At 45.4% G+C, this 15,848-nt stretch overlaps 1 protein-coding gene across 2 annotated transcripts in view; it reads left to right on the top strand.

Annotated features, from left to right (window-relative positions):
- Positions 1-15,848, top strand: part of ARHGAP25 (Rho GTPase activating protein 25) — a 97,029-nt gene that overhangs the window by 55,186 nt on the left and 25,995 nt on the right. For both annotated transcript variants that reach the window (XM_003793449.3, XM_023515309.1), the window contains exon 4: positions 4,348-4,464. In XM_003793449.3, coding sequence (XP_003793497.2) covers positions 4,348-4,464 — 117 coding nt within the window. The remainder of the gene's footprint in view (positions 1-4,347; positions 4,465-15,848) is intronic.

The following is a 15,848-nucleotide window of genomic DNA, read 5'->3' as shown; positions in this document are numbered from 1 at the left end:
TGACTATGACTATTTATAGAGAACCAAGAAATGAAATTGGTTTAGTCCCCAGGTGTTCCCCTCATGGGTCCTCCTTTGCTTTGTGATCTGAAGGTAAGATAAAAGAGGAAGAGCCTGCTTTTTCAGTCTCTCCTCTCTAGGAAAGTCCGACTCCCTTCCCACAAGGGTTCTTCTGGTCTTAGGATCCCTGTCCCAGTACAATTTATGGGACACAACCATCCTTGGCCACACGTATCCTAAAACCTGAGTTTTCAATGTAGGATAATCCTGCTGAAAGCTGCAGCTGAAAATTCACTGTGGACTTTCACCAAAAGTGCATTATCCTCTTACATTGCGATGGCATGGGAGGATAAGTTTTATAAGATTTCTTACCTTGTTATCATTAATGCTTGTAGCAGTCTCCTGGGCTGCTGGGGAAACTCTTGAACTGATTCTTTCTCTCTTTCTCTCTCTCTCTCTCTCTCTCTCTCACACACACACACACACAGAGAGTCTCATAAGGACAAATCTAAAGCAACAAAACAACAGTAAAGTAGGAAGCCATTTTCCTAAAGGTACCACTGTCTTCCAAGTCTACTCTCCATCTAAAGCGAAACATCCTTTATGTGATGATGTAGAGAATTTTTAGTTCCTCCTTTTGTCATTCTGTTGTGCAAGGGGCCACTGCTGGTGCAAGAAATGGGCATCCTGGTCAGGGTTATCTCTCTATGATCACCAGTTTTCATTGCACAAAGCCTACATAGAAACCTTTAATTGTAATTATGCTAGGTGTTTCTTTTAATTGGGGGCCGGCAACAATTTAGGGCAAACTTCTCTCTCCCTCCTAACCTCTAACAGAGTAAATATGAGTATCTGTTCTTCCCCTACCCCAGGGAGTCCTCAGGGATAGTGTGGGTTGTTCCTTCTGTTGCATACATAATCTCATTTAATTCTCACACCACTTTAGGAGCTGCTGTCATTCATTTATACAACAAATTTATTGAGTACCTGCTCCGAGCCAGGTACTATTGCAGAACCAGGGATCCCACGCGGCTTACAACATTGTTGGGGGTGGGGGGTTGCAGAGAGGCTGGAAACAAACTAAATAAATGAGTAAATCATGTGGTTTCTCTTATGGGATAAATACCATGGAAAAAATTAAAGCAAAGAAAACATGGCTAAGGTGGATGGTTTGTTGTTCTAAACAGAGCCCACAGAGTGTGTGTCATTGACAAGGAGACCTTTGGCAAAGATCTGAAGGAGCTGACAGAGTGAGCTGAGGGCACATCTGAAGGAAGAGTGTTCCAAGGAGGGGGAACATCAGTGCAAAACCTATGTCGTGCATGAAGGAGGCCAGTGTGGTTGGAGTGGAGTCCTGAAGGAACGAGAGTGAGGGACTTGATCGGGGTGGGCACAGATTTCATATGTGCTTGTGGGTAGTGGAAAGGACTTTGTTGTGAGATTTTGAGCAGAGGAGTGACATAATATGACTCAACTCATGTTTTAAAGCTCTTCTGATTTGAGAATAAAAATAAGTAGTGGAGGCAAGAGCAGAGCAGGGAGAGCAGTGAGGAGCTCTTAGAAGAAGAGCAAGTCAGAGCAGCAAGGAGAAGGGGCTGAGAAATAAGCAGTTTCTGATGGAGTCAAAACGGACTGCATGTGATGATGGATTGGATGTGGGAAAGAGACATCAAGATTGCCTCCAAGGTTTTGGCCTACACAGTGGGAAAGGTAAGATTTGCTGGTATTTGCTAAGATTTATTTGTTTATCGTGTGTGTGTGTGAGTGGGAGGATTAGGGCTTCAGTTTTAGACATATGTGGTATTAAGTAATCATCTCAAGTGTTCTAAGGAAACTGATGCTCAATATAATTTAAACTGATGCTCAATATAATTTAGCTGCTGCTGTGATAAGAGTTAGGATAGGATGTAAGAGATTATAGAGTAGGGACAGCCCACCCCACCCCACCCCCCACACACACTCAATTTGGAGTACAGAGAGAGGACTTTCCGACAAGGTTCCTAGAGAAGATAACATTTGAGCCTGGTTTTAAAGAATGGGAAAGAGTTCCCTAAGTAGGTTAAGAAAAGAAGGGAGGGAAACAGCCTAATAGGTAACATATGTTGGACATGTGAGAGAGTATGTCCTCAAGGGCAGAGTTTCTGTTCCTGGGCTTTGCATCAATGCCAGGCAAATGCCCTTGGAGAAAGCCTATCCCAGGACCCCAATTATGTGCAAACACTTACTTGGACCTATATTAACATCACTGAGACTCACCTTCTTTCATCATTTTGGGCAACCTGATTCTGAATCTATCATGTCATCATATCATCACTTTTCCTGGGTAGAGGGTCAGTCCATGGAAGCCTTGGCCATTCAGGGACATCCTGAGAGTTGGGTGTTTCCCAGTGGAGTTGCTCATGACTGAACAGAACAATCTCCCAAGAAATAGGGAAAACAATGAAGGCCTGCTTTGACAACATAGTGGACTGGGAGGGGAAGGCATTGTGGGAAAGGATTCCAGATAAATTTTGACCAAGGTCAAATTTGGAAGCAATGTCAGCTAGTGAAATCTCTCTTGGGAGCAAGAAAACTAGTGACCTAGTGGCCTTGCCCAGCTCTTGACTCCCTGGATAATAATGGGCAGGTACTTTTGCATCTCTGAGCTTCAGGTCTATCATCTGTGAAATGGGAAATACTAACTTTCCCATTCTATTTCCAAGGCATATTGTAATTCCTAGGGGATCTTTAAGTTCTGTCCTGAACACTTTTAACTTCTCATTTTACCTCTGGAAACACCCAGCTCTCCAGATGTTCCTGAGTGGCCAGAGCTTTCACAGAGGGACCCTTCTGGTCAGGAGGACTGATCACTCAGTGACAAGATGGATTCAGAATTAGGTTTTCCCAAAGGGTGAAAGAAGGTGAGGCTCAGTGACATTAACACAGGAAACCATAACCTGAGGGGATTTGATTATCTTTTGTTTTCCTGCAGGAAAATATAGGTTTGGGCCCAGCTGTTTAGCTAGAATAGGCTCTCTCTGAGGGAGGTGGCCTGCCATTGTGAGAGGAATGGGTTGATGTTTTTAAGGGCACTTTGGAATTTAATCTTATAGTTTGAAAGAGATCACTATTTTTTTCTTGTCCCTCCTAAGATCTTCTTCTTCTTTTTTTTTTTTAACCAACTAAAGAAAATTCCAACCTTGCAGATTTCTACATGCAAGAAATCAATGGGAGGTGTGAAAGTTCTAATCTTGTATCTGCTACTAACTCCATGCTCTAAAACCAATGTTTGATACTTTTTCCTCTCTTGCTTTTCCCTGCTCCCCTCCCTACCTTCCTCCTTTCTTTCATCACTTCCCCTCTTTCTTTCTTTCTTCTCTCTTTCCACTCCTCCCACATTGCCTCCTTCTCATTTTTTCCATGTTCTGTCCATTTGAGAACATCAATCCAGGAAACAACATACATGTCTGTAATCTCAGGTTTGAGGCAAAAGTAGTAAAAGTCCTAATAAGGTTTGTGTGTCCATTAACTGAGTATTGGGAACCTCCCATTGCAAGGGTTTGCGTGGTCAAGAGAGCAGTAATCTCCCGGCTCGGCGCCTCTGGCTCAAGTGGCTAAGGCACCAGCCACATACACCTAAGGTGGCGGGTTCGAATCCAGCCTGGCCCGCCAAACAACAATGACGGTTGCAACCAAAAAATAGCCAGGCGTTGTGGTGGGTGCCTGTGGTCCCAGCTACTTGGGAGGCAGAGGCAGGAGACTTGCTTGAGCCCAGGAGTTGGAGGTTGCTGTGAGCTGTGATGCTATGGCACTCTACCCAGGGGATAGCTTGAGGCTGTCTCAAAAAAAAAAAAAAAAATGAGAGAGAGCAGTAATCTGAACAGGAAGTGAAAAAATTATAAAAAACATTCACACATGTGCACATTGTCTCTCCCTCTGAGGTTGTCACCCCCTTTCCCGCCTCTACACCTGAGCTCAGGGCTAGTTTATGAAAGTGATTGGAGGGATGATCTAAAGTCTTTGAGCTTCTATGGGCTGATCCTGTCTCCTCTGATGTTGAAGCTGCACCAGGAACTTCCTATTCCTTTGGGAGGAATAGCTTCTGCCCTCTGTGAAAGCAGCCCTCAGCCCAAGCCATCCCAATAGCAAGCCACAGTGTTTAATGATTTGTCTGTAGAATTAGAGCTTCAGCAATAACAGTGAGAGTGCATGGATGTCCATTCCACAGAGGATCATTAGATAAGGCTTTTGTATTTGATGGTGCTTCAGTGAATCGGGCATCAGCTCAGCTTTGGCCTCCCTCCCCTCCCTTTAGCTCTAGCCCCTTTACCACTCTAAGACCTTCATAAGTGCTGCTTCTTCCTGCAGCCTCATGGGACCAGAATCGCATGGGACAGGACTCCTACGTCCTCATGGCCAGCTCTCAGACGGAGATGGAGGAGTGGGTTAAATTCCTCAGGAGAGTTGCTGGCACACCCTCTGGAGGTAAGGACCCCACCAAGCTTTACCTAGGCAGGTGTCTGTGACATCTCAATGATGAGGAGCAAATAGCTGCAGATGTGAAACTTCTTTGAACAGTATTCAAGGGAGACTACCAGAGAACAACTCTGCACGGTCATGCCCAAGTCCTTCATTGAATGTGGAGAAAAAGTGGGTTCAGAGCCTCCAGCTTCCCTTCCTGGGTCATCTCAAAGAGTCAACTCCAGATTAGCTGGAGGGAATCCAAGTCCTTGGCACTGATCAGTGAATGTGTACAATACCCTGAAGTGGTCCTTTCTCCTCTCTGGGCCCAAGTGCCTTCCTTTGTGAAATGTATGGGTTATACCAGCTGAGCCCAGATCCCCACAGCACTAACTCACAGAGCACCATGGGTCTGCCCAGCCATGGAATTTGTGGGACCCTGAGATATGTCAGTTCTTCCATAATTTTTATATTTTAAAAAAAAGGGAAACTTACTATATTCATGCATTTGTTAATTTCAGGGTTATTTGTTTGTTTTGCAACAGTTTCTGCAGTTAGGACCCTCCTCTGGTGTGAAATCATTACCCGGATTCCCAGAGAGCTCAAACACTTGAGATTTTAAAATGCTGAATTTGCTGCATACCTGCAAGACTCTGAAAGCTGTGCTGAAAGCATAAATGAAGCTTTAGCACAGCACGAGAAAACAGAACCGCTCTCCAGAAGAGGGGCAGTCAGACTAGGGAAAGGCTCAGGAGTTTTTTCAGAGTCTTGCAGGTATGCAGCAAATTCAGCATTTTAAAATCTCAAGTAAATTGAGGAAATTTGGAAACAAAATACCTTAAACTACCAGAGATATTTTTATGTGTCCCTTCCAGTGTGTTCATCTACATGGTTTTTCCAGAAGGACAAACATAGAATATATATGCGATTTAACAACTTTTGTTTTATAACGTAAGCATTTCTCCACATTGCAATAGAATCTTAACTGATACACTTCAGGGATTATTTTGTTATAAGAAATAGAAATCCAATGATGTTAAGCAACAAAGAGGGATTTACTACGTAGATACAATAGTTACTCAAAGAAACCAGGGCAGGAACTGGCAAAGGCCTCACCAGGGACTGGTGAAATGGAACATCAGCATTGGGCCTGTCCTGTCAGTTTCTCTGGGGCCAAGCCATTTCCTGGTCTAGTTTTCTCTGCATGCGTGCCTCTTGGTGAGTCAGCAGCCCCATAGGGTATGTGCTTGTTTCAAATACTGCTATGCCAGCCCCAGCCTCCTTCAGTGCTGATGGAGAACAAGCTCAATCTCCACAGCCCCATCCCACACTCTTAAGAAAGAGACTCTACTCAGCTCAGCTGAGGTCAAGATTCCACCTGTGCAGCCAGGATCTGGTGCAGGGAGGCAATTGTGTGACTTGGGACCCACAAAGTGGGGCTTCAGGAAAAGAAGTGACCTGAAGAGGACAGTCCAATTCGAGAGTACCAGCCACAGTCCTCCTTAACATCTGTGTCCTGTTACAAAAAAAAAAAAGAAAAGACTAGCATGGTTTCATTAACCATCCCCCAGGCTGAGCTGAGATTTTTATTTATTAAAGCTTGGTTATATGCTGTTTCAGCATGGGTAATCTTACCAGTGACCTTCCTTCTTGCCCTGGATTATGAGATTGTGACCTGCCCTTTTCTACCTTCTCCAGGCCAGTGCTTTAGGCTGTCGACATAGACAAGGGATGTTGTCTAGTTAGGCACCTGCTGGCTACGTACTTTCAGACTTTCAGTAGGACCTGTGCCTTCTGTGATGCTTGGCTGAGCTTTGCACGGTGTACTGCTGTACTGTTATAACCACATGGGGATTTCTCCCTCACCCCGCCCCAAGAAGCAAGTCAAGCATAAGTCCTGTAGGTGGTGGAAAGTCCAGGGAAGGGAAAATCAGAGTGTGATGCTAGTTGTTTATTCAAAGAGCAGTGTTGGCACTGGTATGGCATCTCAGCTGTTTTAAAATTTGCTCATTGAACCAAATTTGCTCCTTGACCTCCTTTCCTGTAGCATGGTACCCATCATAGGTACCAGAATGAGAAGACATTCCAAGATAGCAGAGAGTTCCATCTAAAGTCACTAGGCAAATCAGAAACGTGTTCTTTCTATATATAAAAACAGGAAACTATCATCTTGAAGAAATAAATGACTTCCACGGAGGCCAGCAGGTGCAGGGCAGGGCCAGGGCCGTTTTGCCATCACATATCATCACCTGTAAAGTGTCTCTAACACGGGCCTTCTACATGGATGGGGAATGTCCCCCAAATATTGTGAGGTCACTAGGATATGTTGCTCTTGCTCCTTTCTAGGTTTTTGTGAAACTTTCTATGGCTTTGTTCCACCCAGAAGCTGGCCACTTCTCACTGTGACCTTGGTTAGGATGGAATCCTTTCTTGTCCAAATTACAGCAGTAGTTTTCAAACTCATCCCCATGCTTTCACCTCTGCCTTCTTCTAGTGGTTTTCTTTCTTTGTTTTTAAATTTCAGGATATTAGGAGGTATGTGTGTTTTGTTTACATACTTTGGTTTTTTGTTGGTTTTTTTTTTCCCACAAATTAAGTCAAGGTTATACAAGTGCCTTCCACTCAGACAGCTCCTCCTATGGAGGACTCCTCAGCCATCAAGGGAAATGGTGATCTAGTATCTTTCGTGATAACTTGGATGGATCTGGAGACCATTCTTCTAAGTGAAACATCACAGGAATGGAGACTCAAACATGTGTACTCAGTACCAGGTTGAGATCTGATTGATCAAGACCTAAGTGCACATATGGTAGCAATATTCAGCAGAGCAGCCAGAGTGAGCCTGCTCAGCCTGTCTTATCAAGAATTTTCTTGGCTCAGCATTCTCTAATAGCCTCCCTTTCTCATGCAGCATAAAAGTCAAAAGCCATAGGATGTCTTATAGCACACTATCTACGCCCCCATTACCTCTCTGACTTATTCTCTGGAAGCCCCTCCCATGCTCATTTCTCTCTAGCTTCACCATCCTCCTCAAATGACTTGGGCACACTCCTGCCTCAGGGTCCTTGCACCTGCTGTTTCCTCTGTCTAGCATCCTCTTTGCCCAGACAGCTGCATGGCTTGGTTTCTCGCTTTCTTCAGGTCTTTGCTCAAACATCACTGCAGTAAGACTTTCCCTGATTAAGTTCAATTCTGTTGAACTTGAACTTGAACACTTTCTTACCCCAGCCCAGCCCTTCCTGTCCCTCTGTGCTACTTCATTTTTTGCCTTGGCACAGGCTTCTTTCCAATATGCTCAATATGCTACTCATTTGTTTTGTTTATAGTTAGTCTCCCCTCACTAGAATGAAAGCTTCAATCTACTTGGCAGAAATTATTTTTCTCTATTTTGTTTAATACCATATCCCAGGATCTAAACAGTGCTCAATAAATATTGATTGAATGAATGGGTGAAGGAATGACCTCCTTTCTTGTAGCATGTCCCATACCATATTCTACTTGCCTACGCTTTCCCCTTCTTAAATGATCATTGCCTTATTTGAGAGATGGTTCAGTAAATGGGTTTTGCCCTCTAGACGTCAGTAGTGAGCCTTGGTGAAGCTCTTGATAGTTCAAAGACCCCCCTTAGAGAATAGGATAAGAGTTATGAAAACTCTCCCTTGAAAAACACCTAGACACAATTTTTCTTTCAGCAGCAGAGTATTTTTCAGACACAAGGTCCATAGGTAACGAATCCCAGCTTTAAATTTTAGAAGGCATTCTAGTGACAGTTTTTCAGACCTGACACCTCTTCCTGCTCCCAGCCCCCTTTCTGGCCCCTTTCCCCACCCCCCATCCCCAATTAGAGAGGAGGCCCCCATGGTCTCCACAGCACTCCCAACACCTTCCTCTGGGCTCCTCCTGCCTGTAGCTGGCTCTGAATGTTCTTCTCCCCTGGGGAGCAGGACATCAGGATCTCAGTCTTTTTTCTTCTCAGGAGGCTAATTTTCACTGCTGTATCTTAAGGGCTTGGCTGAAAAGTTTACAGTAATTCTTTTCACCAAAAGTTCTGGATGCAAGCCCATGTTTTCCAGATTTAAGAAAGGGACCAGAGGCAATCACATCTCAACTTCTAACAACTGGTTCCCAGGTTCACTCCCATCCATTGTCTCTAAATCACCCCCTCTTTTTAGTAAGAAAGCAATGGCTTCTCTGGATTCCCACATTGGAACCTGGTCTCTGTCCCATCTCCAGGAGGCAGGCAATTCAAGTTGCAAATTGACATTCAGTTCAGACTTGCTTTCTTCCTCTTCCTCCTGAGGCTAACCATCTGACACTTTGCTCAGGCCCCTGCTGGGTAGTAAGCAAGGCCTTAAATTGCACATTAATTCTGCTCTGCCCAACCCATGTAAGTCCTGGGGCAGGTTCTGTGTTTTAAGCATTTTTGTGAGTTTGCCAACAGAAGGTATGTAGTATGTAAATATTAAATTGTTATATACTATGAGTTCCTTTTCTTCTTCTCATTCTTTTAAGTTCTCTGCAACCTTCAGAGCATGATTTTATAACCCCACACTCGAGCCTGGTGAGGTGTGTTATATCTTTGATCCATTGTTATTCCATGTCTTCTGGTTCTTTCCCACTAGTTAAATTGGACAATAAGAGGGACGATTTTTATTTATTTTCACTAATTCTATCATCTCCCCTTCCCACAGCTCCTAACATCAGACAGATATTTATTCATTTACTCAATAACTATTTCTTGAGTATGTGCCATGTGCCAAACACCATGCTGGCACTAGGAGTACAACAGTGAGAAAGAGAGGGGAGAGAGAAAAAAGAAAAGACCAAGTCCCTTCTCTCAAGGAACTCACAGGCTAGTAGAAGAAACAGAAAAACATGAAACTCTTGTACATGTACATGTACTTTTCACAGCTGTGAAAAGAGCCACGAAGGAAAGATACATGTCACATGGAATGAAAAATGTCTTTGTCAAGGTCAAGGAAGGTTTCCTTGAACTAATAATGATTAAACTTAATGCTGAAGGGCCGTCAGGAGCTAACTAGACAGAGAAGGGGGGAAAGGAATGGTGTCTCAGTCAGAGGGGACAGCTTGTGCAAAGATCCCGTCATAGAAAGAGCAATAGACTCTGGAGTAAAGAGAAGGTGGCAACAGCAGATACAGCTTTGTGAGGATATTGGTCTTCATCCTAACTCTCATAGGTAGCCACTGAGGGTTTCAAGAAAGAAGGTGATAAAATCAGATTATATTTAGATCATTCTAGTTGCTGTGTGGAAAATGGATTGGGCTAGAGAAAACAGATGGAGTAAAGGCCGGAGTCAAACTCAGGCTGGCATCTGGGCAACAGATGATGGATGGTGGGTTGGGTAAGGGTGCTAACGGTGGAAATGGAGAGAAGTAGACAGCTTTGCACAATGTTTTGGAGGTAACATTAGCAGGACATGGGTGTGAATTCAACATGGAGAGAGAGTGTGGTGTCAAAGATGAGTCTGTGATTTCTGGCCTATGAACCAATGAATGGAGAGTGGAACACTGCCTTGGCAGCATGAGACTACTCCAGGCTAGTAGAAGACACAGAAAAAACAGCTGTGAAAAGAGCCTATTCAACCCTGCTCCTGCCTGTTCCCCCTGTGATGCTGAGAGTTCATTTCATTTCTCCTGGGTTCATCTGGTAGAGTTGCTGCACTGTTTGCTGAATCTTCTCAACAGGAGGAGGACATCATCTCCGTCTACACAGCAGCCCACCTCCCATATCATTATCTGTAAACATCATCTCAATCTACCCAGCAACCTACCTCCAAGATCATTATCTCTAAAGGCCCTGATTGAGCCATGTGCAACTCTGAAAGCATTTCCAAGGAAGGGTGGGCTGACTTCATAAACACTAAGTGAAATTCTGTGTTTGTGCCAGACACTTTGATATATGGAGCAGTGCTGGTAAGGGCTTGCGTGTGGGATTTTTTTTTTTTAACCCACCTCTGAGATATCCTCTGAATGGCAGTTGACAATTAGCTGCTAAGTAAAAGGAGGCACTTATTTTTATTGCCAGCCTCGACAGCTTTATGTTCACTCTGTAAAAGCCAAAAGCCTTGTGTATAAAGGTGAGCAGGGAGGGGATGTGGCGTGGGAAGGAGGCCCGGGGGACCAGGGCAGGTGCAGACAGATCCCATGGTTTCCGCTCTGGAATCAGAACCTGAGCGGTATTTACAAGCATGTGCTGATCTGGAAGTAAAAGAGGAGGGCCCAGGGAAGAGGGAAGGCCTGAGACTGGCTCATCAGAGGCGTACATCATCGCCCTGCCATGCCTCATCTCCCAGGATGCCTCGGTGGGAGCTGGGCTGTGGCTTTCCTGCCCTGGCCTTGCTCCTCTGCTGGGATTTCAGGAGGAAAACTCCCAGGCTCCAAAAGAAAGGTATTTCTGCCCTATTTTGTGATTCAGTGCTTCTACTAAAAGATACTTTTCCTAGCTGTTCTTCCTTCTCCTGTCAGGGATTGGGACTCTCCTAGAAGCTCCTAGAACTAAGCCCCTGGGAGGCTGGTACCAGCACTGGGTGGCCAGGCACAGTGTGAAGGGGGTGCTCTCCTGTGGTGTGGTTGGGAGGGGCTCTTGTTCTGATTCCAGGAGTTTTTAAGTGATGACAAAGGAGAAGCAAGGAGGGGAAGGAGGTGATAGCTGAGCCTTCCATTTTCACTTCCCCAAACCAATCTGGTGTCCTGGGTTTTCTAGTCAATCTAGAGAGGGGGCTGGTGGGGTAATGGGTACAGGTCGGCTGGTGAGCAGAGCTGGGATGTCTGGTGACAAGGTCATCTGTGGTTACTCAGGATGAGGCTGTGTCCAAAACCCTAGGTCTAGGGGCTGGAGAAGAACAGGTGGACTTAGGAGGGGAGGAGGGGCTGGCCTGGGCTGGCGTGGGAGGGCTGCACAAGAAGCACCAACAGGCCTCACCTCTTACTCCCTCACCTTGAGACCCGATGATATCTGAAATTTTATTCCGTTGACTTTAAACAAAAGAATTTAAAGCACTAAATATAGAATCATAGACAAATTCTTAATTATAGTCACAGCTTTCTTAACTATAAAATGGAATAATGATATTAACTTTGTGGGGTTTTCCTGAAGGTTGCACACATAAACCCTCTAGGTCAGCTCTCAGCATAAAATTAATTATATTAACTAAATTGGTTAATAGTTATAATTATTATAATGTATATTATAATTAAATTATATTACTTTATAGCAATTATGTTACATATAATAATTATAATTAATTAAAATGTATACCCATTAAGATGGAAATGCTCTAATGGTGACTGGTCCTAAAGTGCTCATGAGTTCCAAGTTAATTAGACCCTATCCTGCTGCCTGAGGGTAGAAAAAGCTGTGGCTCCAGTTCCCTGAAAGACTGGGTGCCCCCTAGGAAGGCATGGCACAGAAGGGGGAGCCTCGGTTTTCCTCTGGTTATCATTGGGGTAGAGAATACTCTGAGTAACTCCTGCCCCACTGTCTTCTTAAGTCACTGGCCTCCATCCCTAGTTTTTTCCTGGGGATTTCTCTGTTCATCTCTTTCCCTACACCTAGACTTTTTCATGTCCATCCAGAATCAAAGGGGTGGTAATAAAGACTCACAGGTCAGAAATCAGTAGAGCTCAAGATCAGGTCTTTGGAGTCACAGGGATGTTTTGTACTCCTCACATGTGATCTGAGATGAAAAGTGACAAAATTTGACCTAGACACACTAACAAAAACAAGTAAGCTCTTTCTCAGGTATAAGAAGGGACACTGTTGGTCCTAATGTCTCCAGAGCATGCAGTGGTTAGTTGTTCTTGGGGGCGTCCTAGCTGGGACTGATTTCTAGGCTGGAGATGTAAGTTCAGGGCCTTGATCATATGGGTGATATTGAAAGCCATGAGATTATGAGAAAGTATGTGCAGGCGAAGAAGGGAGGCCCTGGAATACCGCGACATTTTGAGAAAAGTAAGAAAGAAAGAGTCCTCAGAGGCTAAGTAGGAGCAGCTAGTGAGGTAAATGGAGAAGTGATGGAATGATGGGCCAAAAGCTGCTGAGAAAGTGTCCCAGAAAGAGGGCAGGTTCATGAAGTCAAGTCACATGCTGTTGCTGTAGAGCAGCTCAGATGGAGACTGAGATTTTAAAAATTGAACTCCTTCATGAGAGCAGGTTTGGAGAAGTGTGGAGTGGAGAGGGTGGGCAGAAGAGGGGAGGACTAGGAGACAGACAGCAGGAAGTGACAGATCAGTGAGGGCTGGCCCATCATGTGCTGGGCTCTGTGCCAGGAGATGAAAATAGATGGTGAGCCAGACAGGCTGTCTGCCTCTGAGGAGTCCACAGTCCAGGGGAAGAGAGGGATGTTTAAAGTGATAAAATAGAGGCACACACAGGGAGCTCAATGGGCACAGAGATGGCAGTGACCAAGAGCCCCTCTGAAGGGACAGACTGGGTTTCCAGGTGGGGAGTAGGAGGAAGGGCATTAGCTTGATGGTTTTTAAGAGTAAAGATCATTTTTCATTCTTCCTATCATCTCTCCAGCTACCAAAGAGCCTGCCCCATGGCAGAAACTCAGGCTCCATTTGCTGAATGATTCTGTGAAGAGGTGAAGCTAGAGAGCTGAGTTAAAGCAGAGTGTACAAGTTTTGCTAATCGGGTTGATTGAGTGCAGGCACCCTGTGTTCATGGCTTTGTAGTCTCAGAGCCTCGAGAGCACCTGGGATTTGACTGTTTGGCAGGATGCTATTGCTTGTGTGGGAGCAGCAGTGATTTAGGGGTGGGATGAGAGTAATTAGAGAAGATACCAGGATAACTGCCATTAGATTTTGGATTTATAGGAATAGAGCAGGGGAAGGGGGAGAGATCTCTATCGTATATGCAGATTAATAAGTTATCAATTTCTAAGTGATAGTCAAGTGTATGGAATCATGTGAACTTTCCCAAGAAGAACTCATAGAGTGAAAGTCTGGGTTGGAGTCCCAGGAAATGACACAGAAAGAGCAGGGGGAGGATGGAATATAGATAAGGAGACTGAAAGGCATTGTGGGGAAAAGGGATAGAATGAGAAGGGGTAGGTTGGAAGCCCTGCAGGGAGAAAATCCTGAAGAGAAGGAGAAGGAGCACCATTGGGGCCTTCAGAGAAGATCAGCAAGTAGGGTGTGGAGAAAGTATTAGGAAAGCACCAGAAATCTTAATGGGCAGATTCAGGGGAGAGATGCAGGCCAATGAAACCAGATTGTGGTGGGTCAAGGAGCTGAAAAGCAAGTGATAAGTGAGGAAGCAGGGCCAGGGGGTGAATGACTCTCTAGGAATACACTGGTGAACAGAAAAAAGGCAAATATTGGTCATTTGTACGAGAGCTGAGATGGAAGATTATTCGTAAATTGACAAAGAGGTTGACTCACATGAGGTCTTTCAATTGAAGGAGAAAAAAATGAAGAAACAAAGAGATGATGTCAACCATGTTTCTATTTTCCTCACCATCTCCCCCTTTAAAGAACAAATAAATACATTTATAATTGGTATTCTGGGGGGGAACAAAGAGAAAGAGTAAGTCCTGGAAGAGGTGGAAGGGATGGACCCCATAGTTCAGGAAGGCATCATCCTAGAAGAAAGCCAGAGCCTTTTTCTTCCTCTAAAAGAGGATGACAGGAACACAGGCAAAGGAAGAAGGATGGGACAGTCAGGGCTGGCAGAGAAGGGGGGTTATGCATCTCCCTCCACTTGGGAAAGCCGGAGAAAGAGAGAAGAGCCCGGGTCACCCACTGAGACATCGAGGGGCGGGAACGGTGGGGCTCCACACTCTTGGGAAGATGAAGAGGTTCCGCACGTTCCCTCTCAGCTCTCAGTGGCCTGGTGAAGGTGTGGGGAGGTCACGGGAACTGGCAAAGTGGGCAGTGTTTGGAGGGAATCGAGTGTCCTGGTGAGACTGGCACAGAAAGGGCTGTGTATGGGCCTTGGGAGGAAAAGGATGGGTGCAGGACATGGCTGACAACCGTGATGAGGAGAGTTAGAGGGCTAGTCACACAGTGGTGTGAGAAGTAGGGTTAGGGTTAGGGTTAGGCTGTGTTTAGGCTGTCCTTCCCCATCAGGATCCTGCAGGACCCTGGAGCCAACTTTCAACTGCTCCAAAGACATCTGCCTTTCTGTCTGAGGGCCCCTTCCTGCACCCTCAATGGGGATTTCCAAGCACCACGTTGCTTGTGTTAAGTCAGATCACTTCAATCATGTCGCACTAATTTGGTGAAAACATCCACCTCCTCTTACAGACAAATAGAAACCTGGTCTAGATGGTTATTGACATTTTCTAATTGCTTCTCACCATTTCTTGTGCTGCCCTTTTATTTTCATAACTTGGTGCCAAGCTCATCCATGTTCCTTGTCCACATAGCCCAGTGCATGGGGCTTGCTGCTGGCATGTGGCAGGGCAGTGGGTAGATGTTAGAATGAAGTGGAATTCATGGACAGGGAAGATTCTCGCTAGTGTTTAAACTAAAGAAATGCCCAAACAACCATTCATCCTGGAAAATGCTTGCTTAAAGACAAATTCATTAATCAACCATCTACCTCATGCCAGGCATTATGATAAACAGCAGGATAAGAATAGCTCCTCCTCGTGTTCCCAGTATCAGGGGGTTACAGTCAAGCAAGGACACAGGTACTCACAAATTGTTACAGCACAGTGTGGCGAGGGATTGGAGTATTTGAGAAGGAACATGGGTTCACAGTGTGGGGAGGTAGTCGCTCCATCTGGGGGTCAGGGAGGCATGGCAGAGGCGATGATATTTTAAAGGGCCAAGGAGGACACACAGGATTCCAGCAGATGGGACAGGAGAAAACACACAGGAAGACTGCCAAAGGACATGGAGAGTGCAGAGCACTGTGTTTAAGAAAGAGGGAGCTGCCAGTAGGTTGTCAGGCCAGAAAGCCAGGTGGGTGCCAGGCCCACCTGGGGAATGCCACCTTGGTTCTCAAACTTCAGCCACAGAAATATTTTATCAGACAAAGTCTCATTGCAATGCCATACGTGAAACAAAAACAGCCCAATAGATGTGGCTAGGGGTAAGGAGCGAGGAGTCCCACCTACCCAGCTCCTCCTAGGTGGATACCCTCCCCTCCCAGCACCCAATGTGATGACAGAGGGGGCTCTGAGAAACTCGCAGGGCTTTGAAGGGCAATTTGAAAAACATCACAATGGCCATTAGGGAAGAAGTAGGTGACTATTGAAAAGATAAGGGGAAGTGCTCAGGGAGAGCAGTGGTTTAGGAAGGTGAGCAGCAGGTGGGCTATGAACAAGGTTGAGAGAGGAGCCTGCAGCAGTTACAGGTGGAGAGGAGGTCCCTGGGCTCAGGCAGCAGGTGGGAGTGGAGAGGATGAGAGGAGCCTGCAGCAGTTACAGGTGGAGGGG

Source organism: Otolemur garnettii, unplaced genomic scaffold, assembly GCF_000181295.1.
Source record: "Otolemur garnettii isolate 467f Iridium unplaced genomic scaffold, OtoGar3 scaffold00068, whole genome shotgun sequence".
Taxonomy (NCBI): Eukaryota; Metazoa; Chordata; class Mammalia; order Primates; family Galagidae; genus Otolemur; species Otolemur garnettii.
Note: the sequence above shows the minus strand (reverse complement) of the source record. Positions and strands in the feature narration are given on the sequence as shown.